This window comes from Seriola aureovittata, chromosome 11, assembly GCF_021018895.1.
Source record: "Seriola aureovittata isolate HTS-2021-v1 ecotype China chromosome 11, ASM2101889v1, whole genome shotgun sequence".
In the NCBI taxonomy this organism is placed as follows: Eukaryota; Metazoa; Chordata; class Actinopteri; order Carangiformes; family Carangidae; genus Seriola; species Seriola aureovittata.
The window spans coordinates 12641399-12658105 of NC_079374.1; the positions used below are offsets into that span (position 1 = coordinate 12641399).

Below are 16707 nucleotides of genomic sequence, written 5' to 3' on the forward strand. Positions count from 1 at the left end.
CAAGTGAACCTCACCTGGAGTGCAGGCTCGGGAGTGGTGTACACAGTCAAGGGTTTGGTCACTAGGTAACCCCTTTAGCTCAAGAACTGTCTAATTATTTTTATTGCTAATTTAGCACTGGAGAAGCTCGTGTTTGTTTATGCTTCTCCCAATGGATCTTCTGCCTCCCAGCTCGTTTCGCTGGGAGTGGATTAAGAGTCGCTGTCCTCTGAGCATCTGTTCAGTGCAGCAGGAAATGTTATGTCTCCCCACAGCTGCAGACTACTCATGCAAACCTGTGTGTTTTCACATCTCAGAAAAATGTGAATGAGGACACAGTTGCTGTATATATATATAGACTGATACAGACTATTTCTCTCAGGAAGGATTTCAAATTTTGAATGCCAAGAAAAAGAAACAGCTAAAAAATAGACATCAAATAGGCTGGAAGAATTTTTAAGAGGCCAATAGAAAAAAAAAAAACACAAACGCTGAAACTTTTTTATATGCACTTATTTCCCACTTTCTAAGCGTTGGAATACTCCCAGTGAGGGGTGAAGTGGTTTGGCAGTTTGAGAAGTTCACTGCATAAAATAGTTGAAAGAAAATGATTTTGTAACTGACTGTTCAGGGGCTCTCAGTTTGAAGTGGGTTGGTTTGTGATGGGTTCCTTCCACATGAGGTGCTTCATAGTGGAAATAAAAAAATAGATTTTTATTTTTAAGAAGTATTTGTGTTAAAAATGTTCTTTTTATTGTACTCCATAAGGTGTGTTTAGAAGGTTTTTGCAGTTCATTACAATATACAAATTGTTGGAGATTATTTCAGCTATAACCATCTCTGCAAATGTTCTGTTCTGACGTGAAAAGCTAGAACACTGATCAGTCAGTAAAACGTTTTAAGTAATAGCCACAAGATTATGTAGCCTACTTCAGAAAAACCGTGACATGAAGATTACATGAAATTAAAATCTGAACAGAAACTCTGACTTTGAAATGTAATGTGAATTGGAAGCCTTCAGCCATTAATCACTCAATGCACGAATAGCATGGATCCAGAATAACTGCTGAAACAGCCCCACGAGTCTTAACCATATGAACATCTTAACTTGACTATCACTTTGATCTGATTACTGTTGCTGATAATTGTATTATTATCTGCATGTCGTCAAGACCACTGGCTCTTGTGGGGTTTGGTTGTTTACATCCATTATGACCATCGATCAAACCATCAAACAAAATCAGCAAAGGCAAATTAGAGGAACTGTAGACACATTAGAAATTGATAAGACATATTTAGCAAGCAAAAATGTTGAAACGCTCCTTCAGTTTCTACTAATTACGTAAGTCCATGGAACGATACAGTTTTTTGTTCTTAGTAAACATACAAAATGGAATTACTGCCTCTGAAGATTGATCTTATGTTGCTTACTGCCAATACACAGCCTGTAACTGTAGTGGTAATGTGGATTACTGGACAGAGAGAAGATGGCCACCACAGGAATCTTTCATACTTCAAGTCTCGATAGTTGAGATATGAAAAGGCTCAATCCGTCAGGGACGCAGCAATTGTGATTGACATTGGCTAAATTAAAAGTAGAAAACAGACACAATATGACTTGTCTCCTTGGAATAGAACTATAAAAAAAAAAAACGCAGCTATCCATAGTAACAGTTAGATTATAAGAGTGCCATTATTAGTGACAGGATAGACTATATAATCAGCAATCACATCCGATGAGAATTTCCCCAAATCTTAGTAAATATTACAAGGGTTCAAGGCAGGAACAGATTGACACACTGACCAAGTACAAATATATATAGAGTACTCGTGGTGTCGGCTGCAGACCGAGAAACTGGCAACAACTGGGACACATGCATTAGATGTGCTTGTAAAGGTGCGATTGCTCTGTTGTCTGACTCACAGAAAACAAACACCAACTGTCCACACTGTACATGGTGCCAGAGCGATGTAGGCTGCATGTCAGTTATCTGTTATGTGTTTTATTTAATCAGATCTAAGAGCATATTTATTAGACCTTCTGGCTGGCAGGAGAAACTGAGCCATCAGCTGCTCTGATGGTGAGACTGAGGCTGTCTTCAAAGGAAACAAATGCAGCATTGGTATTTTTTTTTTTTTTCTTACAAAAATGCAGGGTATATGTATATAATACAAAATGCTTACAATAATTTAATATTTTTTGGGTTGTAGCAATTGAGGTGTCCTCAGTGTTGAGACGATTTGGAACAATACCTGTGGAATACACAGACGCTACACAGCATGGTGCATGAAAGGAGATTCATGCTGCTCCTTGAACCCGTAGATTCAAGAGTAATATCAGATTGTGGAACAATGCACACTGTTTTCACTCCAACAAAGATAATTAAGGGATCACAGGGATAAAGCGCCTTTCTACACGTGTTGAGGATTTGCTGGAAACATACTGTGCATGTGTATTGTGGTAGTAGCCACGAGTGTAGTCCACAGGCACAATAAGTGAGCAAACTGTGTTCAAATTCTTTAAATTAAGTCAGGCATGTTCTGCACTTGTATAACATGAGATCCATACCAGCATGTGCTTCATTTTCACAGTCTTTCTTGTTTATGATATTCATGGACATAGTGTCAAACAACAATAGTTGTTTTGTGTCAGTCTGTTATTTGCAGATGACTCTGATTTCATTAGATCATGGCGTCAGCTCTGGGTCTCTACACGCCTCCAATTCTGACACCTTGCTTGCTGCTTAGAATAAACATGAATCTTCTCACCCATATGAGGAGTGTGCAGCTGCCCCAAGAACAGACATTCAGTATATAGGGGTGAAATCAAAGCCCATTAGGATGCCAGTCAGGGACAACACTTTGACTCATATTCAAATATTCAGTCATTTCCTTGTTTCTGTTTTCATGAAGGGCATATATGAGGTCATCCGGGTTTGACAGTTTATCAGAATTCTCTATTTCAATTTTTCATTTTCTACCCAAAAACAGAAAAGCCTCTGAGCTTTTCTGAGGAAAGACCGCTTGTCTATTTCTCCACTCCAGACCTTTTTGTTCCACAACTTAGCTGGTCACCCTCTTAACTAACTAACTGATCATGATTTTCTTCTACTCTTCTTATCTAGCCTACTGCACATGAGCAGTAACCTAGTGAACATTGATTAAACATTAATAATAAACTATAATAACTCAGTTCACAGACCCATACAGTAATAAAATAATTGAACTCAACTATTCACAATCGATTTTGCATCTTACAGGTTGCAGCCAGGTGAAACACCGTACACAGAATATAGAACATAATTAAACACATAAAGCATATCACACACACAAAGTATGTAAAACATATGTAAAACACCCCTACACAAGCTCACATAAAACAGGTTACATCGTCATAACACATAAGCAGGTGTACATCCGAGCACCTACCAATATAATATGAAAGACTGCTCATCAGCTGACTCATCCTGAGCATTTAACAGTTAGGGGTCTCAGCTGAAGCCGTACAAGTTGGACCATGTGGAGACAGTCACAACGCTGCTCGATTTATCTTGATAATGATCCCCACCTATGAACACACGCGTGAGGCTGGTGGCCAAAAGAATGAGATTCCAAACGCAAGCAGCCAAAGAGGAAGCCTCGCTGGCGGTCGGGTCTCATTATGAGATATGGTGAGATTTTCACTTCTCTCAGAAGGATCGCAGTGCTGTGCAACTGCCTATCCCACATTAGAACAAACCCAGATGAGGTGATTCAGGTACCTGGTGAGGTTGTGGAACTCTCCAGGGTGCTGATCACGTATAGCTGTCAGTTGTAAATGAAATGTCCCACTGTACTTTTGCCAGGTGTAATGGCAACCGCCAGCTGGAAGTTACAAAGCGGCGACCACGCCGCTGTTTCGTCGGTGAATTGGCCTGTTGATGTGTTTGCGTGTGTTATATCTGCTGGTTGCTGAGATTTGAGGAGCTGCTCCCTCACCTGATAATTTGTTCATTGCAAGTGCTGTAAGTGTGACAGCTTAGCTCGTTTCTATCCAAGTTCCCTTTGTTGCTTTCTGCACTGTTTGTGTGACAGTTGCCAAAGTTATAGTTTAGTCACCTTGATGGCGGCAGTGTTACTGTTTTCCCAAGTAACGTTTGTGGTTTTGCCAAAATAATAAAACTCAATTTTTAGTACATGCTCAGTCCTCCTGCCTTTTAACTGCACTTGAGTTTGTGACTGACTATATTTTTTGACACCTCCCTTTGTAGCAGTACTGGATATGACCAGCTGGAAAGAGACCCCAAGATAAACTCAGAACACGCAGGATAGACTACATCTCTAGCTGGTCTGGAAGTGCCTGGGAATCCCAAAAGAGCTGCTGTAAGATGCTGGAGAGAAAAAAAAAAGGGGGAAACATATATTACTTTACAAGTGTCATACACAGGCAGCATTGTAGGCAGCTCATATGCCTGCACACACATACATACAGAAACCCCTCCTGCAGTGCTCTGCAGTCTAGTCAGGCAACTTGACAGCTATCTTAGCTGAGAATTTCCCATGAAATTAATTTTTTATTGTATTAAAAAAATTTCATTTGGATGAAATTGTCCCCTGAGTTTCAAAGTTGGATACATTAATTAACTGTGACATGTCCAGGTCAAAAAGTCTCACTTTAAAAGTAGAGCGGAGACTTCACGAAGGGAGCTGTCTGACGGCTAAGACCAATCACTGTTTCCATCATCCTTTAATTCAATGGTATATTTTAGAGACCACATTTATTGAAGTATAAATGTGGTTATGTTAAAAATAGTGTTTGAACAATTTTTTTTTTTTTTTTTACTGTCCACCTACGCTGTAATCATCTGAGACATAGACATAGTAAGTTTGGTGTAAGATTTTAGTTTAACTCTAGTTCCCTATTGAAGTGTTACAGATCAATAACCAACAATTTTTGGCCACCTGTGATGGAGACACAAAACTGCTCCTGTGACCTGTCAATGAACACATTGAATCTTGAACCAACATGAACATAATATATATTTTTTTTATAATAGTCTAATGACTATCTTTCCTGAAGGTAATCAGGCAAGTGGAGATACTTTCACCACAAAACGGGAGAACCTATCCTGCTATTCCCCTCTAAATCTGAATGACATCTAAGCCACAATCTTCCAGAGCAGCGTCACCCTCTGAAACGAGCCAATGTCACTTTAAAGCACCTTTTCAAAATGTGGTATCCCATACCAATAGGAATTCTTGCACAGTGATGGCAGCCATGTTAATCCACTGTTGATCTACCCAAGGATCAAGCCGTTCCAAAATCAATAAAGCCATGAAAGCTTGCCTTCTGGTCTTTGTCACATCCTTTACATCCCCTAGTTAATACGAATTGACTCTGTGCTACTGGTGTTTTGCTATTTTAATTCTGTAAAATGCACATCACTGGAACATCATCATGGTATATAGGCCACATAGCTAAAGGTTGCATAAATATCTTAAATCATATTTAATAAATTTAATCAACCACATTTCACAATACGCAAATATTTTAAATTTTCTGAGAGCACCTAACATAATAGTATATAGTGTATAATAGTATTTCACAATTACTTTGCACTAACAACCCCAAAATACTCCAGTGTGAGAGACTTACTGCAATATTAGCTCAGTGCTGTCTTGTGCTGTGTGCTGTGGCTTAGCTCTTGAAACCTCACAAAAATAACTTTTTTTTTCAAACTCTGGCTGATATTTTATCATATATCAGCCAGAGCCCATAATTCACTTGAACTCCTACCTTTTATATATATTCTTTTCTGATTTTCTTATTTCTACTTCATTTCCGGTGGTAGGTGCCGACCTGCAGCTCCCCCACCCCATCCCACCCCCACCTACCCACCCACACCAATGAAATGGATGAGGCTGGATTCCACTCCATATTTTGTATTCCGCTTTGCCTTGCCGGTGCATCTGATGTGAACACAGAGCGCTCCCCTCCACACAGCATTTCCACACCAACACGGCGACCAGGGGCTCCGTCTGCTCAGCGAAGTTGAGTCAACACGCCGGGAAACGCGCTGCCTGGATTCATGAGGCACCTCCACACTCGCAGTCCTCTTCTCTGCGGGCGCCGGGGGACTTTGAACCGTTTTCGGTTGCAACAGAGCCCCGTTTAGCTCTGGGAAATGTGTTGGTAGACACCAAGAGTTTAGTTGCAACCATTAAACACCCACTCATTAAGTACCTGCGGACCTGCTGCAGGGGAGTTTTGCCAGCAAGCGGGATATATATCCTACTGCAGAGAACCTTAAACAATAGGGATCTTCACAGAAGTGAACAATGCTCAGACTAGAGACCATCATTTGCACTTTTTCTGTGCTGTCGGTTGCAGCAAGAGCAGATTTTAAAGCACGGAACTGCAGCGAGGTGAGGGAGGCTTGTATCGGGAAAGGCTTCAGCTTCGCACATGTTCCTCTTCAGGAGATCCCAGGTAAGGTTGGACTCAGTGCGACCTGTCAATTAGGCTCAGCGCCATTTAGATAAACACAGCCTTTGTGAAATCAACACATCCATATTTTATTTTTAGACCTGGATTGAAAAGTTAAAAAAAAGAATCCCAAACCATAACATTGCAAATCATGTATAATGCAAAAACGTGTCTGTAAAGGCGGGTTGAATGCTGCAGGGGTTTGCCTGCGACTGCATTGAAAGGGCACCTCAACCACCTGTCAGTCACTAAGTTGCTGCGAGTCTCACCGACTAAAGTTTTAAACCAGTTGCCAAAATAATCCTAATTGACCGCAGATAGGATGGTGAGCAACAGCTGGAGCAGCCTCCTGCTCCCTGCAGCTTGCACCAGTGAAAGTGACAGGCCTGCTGCGATTTAAGACGCCTGAACACACACAGCACTAACACTTTACGCGAGGTTTAATGGTTGTATATTCGTGCTGCGATATCAGTATCCTATAACATCAGCCAGCATCACTAATGAATGTGAAAAAACATAGTCCTCCAGACAGCTGTGGTATAAGGTCGGTCTACGTGTTGTCCAGTAGAGGTCTCCGACAGTGCTAACCAGGCAGAGATAATGAATGGTCAACTCTGCAGATTAACTCAGATTCTCTGCGAAAATGAGGTGATGAGGTGAAGTGGAACTGCTGGCTCTTGCAGTGCTTCAGTAGTTGCCTAGTCCATTACCACGAGTCACTCATTCTGTATGATTTCAGCCACTTCCCAAGCCATTAACCTATTGAATGAATGACATATTTAGACCTATTTGCATTTGGGTCTTGTGACAGTAAAATGTACAAAATGGACAGAGATTGTACATGCAAAACAAACAAAATACTTGTTTGAAGATGTTTAGTTGGAGTTTTTACATAAATACAATTTTCAAAATACTTATGTTGAAGTGGATATAGATAAGTAGTTGATCTTTTTTTTAGCTGTAAAATGTAAATAAATAAATTATATTAAATATACCATTAAATCAATTCTTAAAAGCTATATAGCATATTGATATGAAAAAGTTATAAAATCCTTGGGCAAACCTGAGTTTAATTCTGTGATTTCATAGTTGTTATTTATGTGAATACTGTATGTCTGGATTTGTTTTTTTCTCTTCTTCATATTACCCCAGCTGACTTATCTCTCCATGTTGTCATTGTTATGCTCCGGGCCAACGATTCTTTCTATAAGGCAGGAAATCTGGCGCAAGTAAAAGGCTGCATATTTGATAACTGGCACACCTGTTCAGCGATGGGTTGAATAACAAACTGATTAAATCCTTTGGATCCAGGTCCCTGACATCACAACTAATCTCCCTAATGAGTGAAAAATTCAATCTCTCTCATCTCCGATTGATGTCACCCTGAATAAACGCCTTTTGATCTGGCCTTTGAATGAGTCATAACCTTACATGTCTGCTGGAGAGACAACGCATTATCAACACCTCAGCAAATTCAGACAGTGATTGGCACGTCCTTCGAATTATTCCCTTTCACTCATACAGACAACATTCGAGCTGAACCAAAGCTTGACTTGAGGAAAAGGGGAAATTCCTTTTATTTAAAGGTTAATGTAAAAATGTAAATGTAAAAATACCATCTTCTGATCAGAAAAAGGTATCTGCCAAAATATTTGTCCAGTATCAGAGACAGAAATACAGCACATGTTCTTTATTGAGATCTTCCATCGCCGTGTTTAACTGTTGAAATGATACAATATAACTGATGGTACTTTGTCTGCTTGGTTTTAACAGTTTTTTTGGGATAAATCTGGCAAATGTACTCAGTGTTTTAAGTAGGGGTTAAGAGCGTCTGTGTGGCAGGTGGGGAGCGTGTTCAGTCATGACATTAGTTTGGAGTTAATATTCCAGTACTTGTACATTACTTGGTCATCGTGGGATTCGCTGTAGAGCAGCTTAAAGCTTCCCCTATAGATTATTGTGTCTGTCTGTTTCATCCTCTATTAACTCACTGATGACTTGGGAAAAGTGCCAGCCTTCATGTTACTGCTACACCTATATAAATTCATTGCTTCTCCATACCGTACACTTGTGTTAAATGATAGCTCTTTGCTGTTGGATTTCTTGAAATCAGCATTATCTGATAGGCAGGCCTTTGACATCGAATTGTGGTGACAGATGGATTTGTGTACTCGTGCTTTTGATGTAAGTTGCTATTTGAGACCGTGTTACACATCAGATTTGTTAGAAAACACTGGATTTCATATATCTCATATATGTATGTGTGTGTATATATATATATATATATATATATATATATATATATATATATATATATATATATATGTGCCAAATTTTTTGATTTTCATTATCTGTTTAAGGTTAATAACATTAGACTACTGATAAATTCTTTATCACATTAATTTGTGTGTGTAATAATTTGTTTTCATTTAGAGCCTTTTTCAACATGATTTACTCGTATTAGCCAAAGGAATAACAGCAGGGTATAGAGTGCTCAGCACCACTGAAAATGCTCAGCCACAGCTACAGATTTTTTTTTTCTTGTATGGAGTTAAAGATGAAAATCTTAAAATCACAGATTTTTGTTTGGTCAAACAGAAGGAACCGGGTCAGGTGGAATGACAGCAGTTGAGTCGGTGTGTTATTGACAGAAATGCTTTTATGATCCAAAGCCTTAAGGCTCAGTTGGTGCAGTAATTCCACAAGACTTAGGCGATGCTTCTGCCTGCTGACCAGGCCAGGCTGGAGGCTGTCAGCAGCAACATGGTGAAGGCATTTTGAAGCATGGGAGCATGAACTTTCAGATTGCTCTAAAGGTCTTTTGAGTGTTTACACATCTAAAAATTGCCCACAGCATCCCCCTATCCACAGCATACTTTACTTCCTGTTTTAATTTGACTGTTAACAAAAATTGAAATTAAAAAAAAAAATCTAATTTTAAATCCTCTTCTTCATTCTTCACTGCTGTGGTTAAAGATCAAACCTGCGCTCAGTCTGGCCCCTACTGTCTCAGTTTCCACTCAGTGGATTACCCAACGTCTGAGACACGACGGGAAGATATGGAAAGTGAGTCATACAGCAGACTGCTGGATTCATTGGAACTTCTTAGCATGTCATATTCTGTCATGCGGTCATTTGACATCCAGCTCTGTTTACTCCCAGCCAGGAGATGGAGATGGGACAGAAATAACGTTGCTGATATTTTATGTGATCCTTGGCTGCCTGCACAACGAGGCAAATGATCTCTGCTGAAGCGTGTAATGTGCACAGGTTCTCTACTGTCATGTAATGGGATGGAGAGGATTAAAAAGGGCTAAATGGGAGTGCCTGCAGAGGGAATGGCCAGGTGACTTTGTTGGCCCCTGCAGCATCCGTCAGTATCCCTGTGATGTATTGTCAGATTGTTGTGACCTTCCTGTCAGTCACACGTGTGGAGCTGGATCTGGGCGTGAAGTCCTGAGAGGGCTCACAGCTTTTTGGTGGGTTTTATGGTGTGTTGATGCGTTTAAATTTCACCCTGCAAACATCATAATATTTGTGATAGAATTTGCAGATAATTGGACTTTTCAGCTTGGCAGTTATTGTCTGAGTTTGTATATATAGCACCAGCATTTGAGGCTGTGTTCTGCTATATAATGCATTGTGAAAGTGTCCTACTGAGAAGCAGCAGAGGGGGATGCTATCAGGGAAGAAGAATCCAAACAATCATCATTTTTCCCACAGCAGAGGGGATTTCTCAAATGCTGCCTCCATCCCTGTGTCATCAATCATGCTCATGAATGCCAAAATGGCCTCATGATGGCCTCTCTCTGCGGGTGTTCCCTCTGAGAGCTGCAGGAAACATTTTGTCCTGCAAGTGTCTCAGGGTTGCAGCATTGGAAGCGCAGCAACACAACTCTCAAGGGATGTCAAAAAGCGGCAGGGGAATGTTTGATTATTTTCATTGTGTTTTTAGTTTTTTCACCATCGGGTTTCAGTTTAAATGGATGAGATACAGTTTGCTGTATCTTTACCACTGATAAGCTTTATTAGTGATATTGTGCAACGGCGTCCTACATGAATACATTAGGGTTTGGCCCTCACCCCTCTCACTTGTTTGAAGTGGGGGAAAGGTGACAGCATGAACTTCTGAGAAACCAATCTTAGTTTTGCAACGTTTGAAAATCTTAAAGACTGTTTTCAGGTTGTTTGCTGGTGTTTCAATGAAATCTTATCAAACCACATCCACATAGTCCTGATGAAGCAGATTAGCTGAGGTTTTGAGTGTAAAATGGAAAGTGATCTTTCTTAACTTTTACTTTGATTGTTGCTTATTTAGTCATGGATATTTAATGTTACAGACAAATATGAGACAGAGTTCTCAGGGGCTTCATGCTAGAGCTGAAATGATTAGTTGATTAATCGTTTAGCCAATTTTGATAAATCTGTTAATTAGTTCTTTCATTTTCTAGTGCAGAAATAGTGAAAAAATGCCACGTGTTCTAAAATATCAGCTTCTCAAATGGTTGCTACATTTCATTGAGCAAAGAACTATATTAAACGAAAAAAAAAAAATCTACAAATTAATCAAATAACCATCAATTGCAGCACCGCTTTAGACTCATTGTAAAGCTTCGGATGTGCAGTTGCTGTTTGTCAGACGTGTCATTTTAAGGCTGCGTTATAGTAAAAGAGCTTTTCATACACACATTCAAATAATGTTTGTTAAATTATTCCTCTGTTTTATGTACATCAGGTCACTGTCAGGAACTGTATACAGGCCATTTAATTTGTTCGTATGCAATATTGACATGGAACGCCCCCATATATGCCTGCATGCAGCCAGTTTTTGACTAAATGATTTTACTCTACCACTCTGGAACTTCCAGTTTATGTAATAATGCTCTTCTGCAGCTCCCTAAAGGAAGATATCGTCAGCATGTGAATTTTGATGTGTTTGAGTTTGTTTAGGAAGGAAGGAAAGTCATGTCTTCAGGGTTACTGTGTTTTTTTTTTAACATCAAAAAAATACTTTCTGGATAATATTTCCAAACCCTAATCCTGTCTGCGACCCAAGCCTTGTGTTTATTTTGTTTGTGGCCTTCAGCAGGGTTTATGTCCAACTTTCTGTTGCTCATAACTCTGGTTGCTGAAATTTTAATACAGCCTACACATTTCAAAACCAGAAGGGATTTTAGTTGGCAGTTGGACAGTTCATAACAATGCTGTTTATTTTTTGCTAATTTATAGTGCACATAATGGGAAATCATTATTCAGACATTTTCAGTTGGATTTCAGTTGTTTTAATAGTGGGTAGCAACAAAGCTTCTTTTTGCTGCAAATTGTAATTTCTGAATACATTAAGAATGGAGACAAGAAAAAGAAAAAGACAACACATGAAAGACACACTGGGTTATTGAAGTTTGGCCAAATACTATAAGCCTGATGTGCCATGTTTATCTGTTGATAAGCAGCGGTTGTCACACAGGTTTCTGGAGGAAAAGTGGTGTGAACACAGCCATGGAGAATTAATGCTTGTCAAACTCATTTGAGATAAATCTACTGTGAAAATCAAGGAAATGGATTGAAGTTGTTCTCCTGAGACGGTGTGGCAGTAGCTGTTTAATGGTTTAAGAATCACTTGAAATGTGAAGGATTGCGCACTTCTGTTGTCAACAAGAGATTGAATAGATGTTATTTTGATCTATTACTTCCTGTCAACAACTGCCCAATTAAACTCTAACCTGGAGCCACTGAGAATTTAAGAAGCTGGCATAAACACATTTCAACCATGCACTGATCCTATTTGTATGTAGGTCTGTGACAGCCGTGGCCGGAGGCAGTGTTGTTTTTGGGATTGTCCGTCCGTCCCATTCTCTTGAATGTGACATCTCCGTAACGCCTTGAGGGAATTACTTGAAATTTGACTCAAATATCGACTTGGACTCGAGGATGAACTGATTAGAATATGGCGGTCAAAGGTCAAAGGTTAATGTCACCATGACTTCACAGAACATGTTTTCCACACACTAATAATGACAAAAGTTCGCATCAGTGTTGAATAGGATAAAATGATGAGGTGATGACAGTTTATATCCAGAAGGTCAAAGGTCAAATTCACTGTGACGTCATAATGTTCTGCAAAAACACTTTGGTGGCCATTGTCCAACCATGACCGTGACCATTTTGCACATTTGGTCGGATACTGATTTAGTGACACTTATCTTGGTGAACTGTGGTTGGGGGTGAAGATGTGTGTGAAGCATCCACCTTTTCACTACATATGTTATATAATTCTGGACAGACATGGATGTTAACTGCAATTTGACTGGTTGGCGGAGGCATAAAACTGCACGGTGGAAATTCTAGTTTTGTCCTATTTTCTATCAGTATAGACTACACATACTACATGCCTGATTTGTAATATACTCCTTTTGGTAGCTTACATCTTACAGTATAATAATCTCTGTCTATCAAATTCCACTGATACCGTGGACATCTCTCTCTTTGCATACGCATCAGGCTCAAAATCACATTTATTCTCAAACTGAAATGGAGGGAAAGGTGGAAGAATACCAAAACACAAAATGCCACCAGTTATGTTTCTGTATGTGTAAGATTACGGGGAGGCTGGAGTCATTGTTCAGACATTTTTGGCACACATCTCTTAACGTGATATGTGACTACCTCGACTGAGTCTCTTTATTATTTATTTTTCCAGAATTGTTTACACAGTTTCCAGTAGATGACAAAATTTTGCTGTATCTTTTCGAGCTGTCCGCGGATCATCACTGACTTTCAGAAAACCGTCCTCAGGATCAATGTGTTGTTTCTTCATTGCCACGAGAATCAAATTTTGGCTTTTGGCTGTGACGTATAGCTGGTACTTTTCCCCAACACCTCATCTGCCTGTCAAAACCTAGCCATCATGAAATACAGCCCCCTTGAATGCCTCGTTGCTGTCGTTGGATCTATCTTTAGCCACACGTCTGCCACTCCTGTCTTGTTGACGTCTGACTAGACCTGATGTGCAACTGGAGAGGATGTTTGCCTTTACATTGCTCCTGAGGACGGTTCAGTGCGGCGCGTTGCGGCAGCGTGCCGTGGGGAGTACAGCGTTGTGTAGTCGACTTGCGCCCTCTTCCTCGTGGTTAAGCAGACTAGAGGCCACTTCCACTGTAACAAGCTATCAGGGCTAATAATGCCCGGTGTTGGTAAACTAAGCTGTAAATGCTGAGTGATCAGTGCGGCTCTCAGTTCCCCTCAAGGTCTCCAAACAGCCACCAGCTGCTACCTGTGGTGTAGCCCTCTGCCATGCTCCACTTAGCAAGGTGAAGCAGAAGAGAGTGGCTTGCCTGCTCAGGTCTAATTCTCAGGGGCTTCTAGGCATGCTGCCCACGTGGATCGAATATCCACACTGGTCTTCCCGTGCCTACACTAGGATTTTTAGTACATACCTCTCAATAAATATCAAAGCCAGACATAGTGCTGCATATGCTGATTATGCTGTGCCTGACATTCCTAAATGTGCTGCACATGGTGTTAAGGAAATCCATACATTAATCTTAGCTGTAATGATATTGGTGCACCTTGCAGAAGCACATGAATATTCCATAGCTATTAACCTCGAGGTCAAACATATTGTACTTTTTGGTTGGATATTTATCTTCTTGGCAAATATTTGTACAAGGATAAATCTAGTGTTTGTGTATATTTGTTACACGTGCGATTGGCTGAATGTAGGATGGAAAATACGACAATACGAAATCTTTTTTTAATTGTTGATTAATCTGCTTTATCATTTTCTCAACAAATTGTTTGGTCTGCGAGATTTCAGGAAGAATTTACCAGAACCCAAGGTGACATATTCAGATTGTGTTGTGAAAAATAGTCAGTTTTCTATCATTATATGACAAAAAAAAAAAAAAAAGGAGGAAATCACATTTGACAAGCTGGAGGCAGAAAATGCATCTTAGCTTTTTTGTAGGAAATTGGCTCAAACAGTTGATCAGTAATCAAAACGGAGGAAAAGATTCATCTAAAAATGTGTTCAGCTCAAGTGGATTGCACGGTCATCTTTCTCATCCAGAATTTTTGTCTTTGAACACAGAGGAGTAGGTATCAGCTGCAGCTTCAGACACAGCTCTATGTTTAAATGTCACAATGTGGCCCAGTATTGGGAACGATCAGCATGGGAAGCAAATATATTGTCTAGAAAACCTATTTCTCCACAACAATTTCTTCAAAGCATCTTAAAAATGGTTCTTCTGCAGTGACAGAGGGCAGTTATGCATTTATATTTTTCCCTTCAAAGAGTTTTTTTTTTATAGTACACTTAGAAATATTTCAATATGAAACACCATGCAGTTGAGTCAACACTTGGCTGTTTTATCGTGCACACAGCCTTGCACATGGCATGTTGCAGTGGAATATCTTGACATATTCAAATAGAAAAAAAAAAAAAAAATACTGATACATTTGCTCTGAGTATGAAACTGTTCCAACATCTTTATTCCCGTCCTTTTTCCCTTCACGCTGACTCTCCTGAGGATGAAGAATACCATCATACCATTGTACTGTGCTGCTTTTATTGTAGACTGTTTTATGTCAGTGAGATTTCATTTCCTCTTGAACCTGTCCTCATTCACCCAAGGACATACACTCCTCTCTATCAGCATCCCCCACTTATTTAAAACACGAGCATGCCTTTCATTATGACTTCTGACATGACCCAAAATGTGATAGGAATAATGTCATTCAGTTGTGATTGATGCCAGTTCTAACTTGAGTGAGAAACTTGGCTATTCTGTACACAAAACCCTCTCGAGACATTATTAAAAGTGTAAAGGAAAGACTGTGTGGAATACGCAGATTTATAAATCCATGCTTATGTTCTTATGCATTGAATTTCATTCTCATGCACTGTAGTTCCCGGGGATATGATCTGACTATTGCATGTAGATTTCCTATCAAGAGTCTGATCATCCACCAGTCAGGGGGGCAGGGGTTTCAGTGTGCTCAGTCTATGTACATTAAGTATCTTGCATGTCCGAAAGAATATGACATTAACTGAATATGATCAGCTGTAGATAGACCAGCGAGGTACAGCAACCTCTGGCTAACCTCTTGATTTATTATTGACAAGAAAGTGAAACGAGTGAGCTAACTTCGTCTGTTTAGGTCAGCTATAATGAGCCCCTTACAGTGTATCGTGTGGAGACGTGATGCTCATGGATCCAGAAAATAACCTAACTTATTCATACAGTATATCTGCCCACTTACTTGACTAAATCATGAATTCATTTTTTTTTTTTTTTTTTTTGAATTCACTTGTTCACTCAGTTGTGTTGTGTTGTGTTAACATCCATGCTATGGATTCATTCATGTGGTGTGTGGTAAAACAACCCCAGTCGAAACAGAAACTAGCTCAGTTTGCAACAAAGATATAACTAAAATTTTATGAAATTGCTTTTCCCCACTTTCTCCATGTGGGTTTACCTATTTTGAGAATTTTGAGAATGCTGAATTAAGGTGGATAAATCCCAAATCATCAAGATGATTGATGACAAGGACAGTCATATGAATGACGTGTATGAGGGGGCAAAAAATTGAGCAAAAATCATATTTGCAAATAATTGTCATGTCTGCATCAGGACATTTTCCGAGCTTAGCTACTCTGAGAAGACTGCAAGGAAAACTGATAATAAACACAGGGTCTGGTAGGAAAAGAACCAGCAGATACTTCCACCCACTTTATTTAGAAAAAAGTTTTTGCTGACTAAAAATTTTACAAAAATATGAAATGAATTGAAAAATTCCAACTAAAACACATTCACACTCTCAATCACAGAACTAACAACTGCTAACCAGCCACCAAAATGAAAGTGTACTTTAAATTAAGAGTACTTTGCATCCGTCTTTTGCCAATGAAGCGACGTGACAAGGAAGAAGCAACTTCACTGGCGTTAGGAACGTTGATCTCATTAGGCCAGAGTATGGCTTCAAGTGTGAATGCATGAAAAAAAAAATTGTCAGGGGGAGCCACGGGACACAGCAGATGGCAGAGCACATATGCTGTGGGTCTCTTTGGCCAGGTACACTGACGAATACTTCTGAGAGTTGGCCTACCTACACTGGTATTCACAGGATCTCGGACACTTTATTCTCTAAGCTGTCTCACAAGTTAAATTGTGGCACATTACTGTGTGAATGCCATACATATTCTCATATAAAGTAAAAAAACAAAAAAAAAACAACGCTTGCCCTTGAGAGAGCATATAACG

General features: G+C 39.7%; 1 protein-coding gene across 2 annotated transcripts in view; it reads left to right on the forward strand.

The window, feature by feature from the left end:
- Positions 1-16707, forward strand: part of LOC130177548 (glypican-6-like) — a 102138-nt gene that overhangs the window by 10556 nt on the left and 74875 nt on the right. For both annotated transcript variants that reach the window (XM_056389398.1, XM_056389399.1), the window contains exon 3: positions 5811-6448. In XM_056389398.1, coding sequence (XP_056245373.1) covers positions 6298-6448 — 151 coding nt within the window. In that variant the 5' untranslated portion in view covers positions 5811-6297. The remainder of the gene's footprint in view (positions 1-5810; positions 6449-16707) is intronic.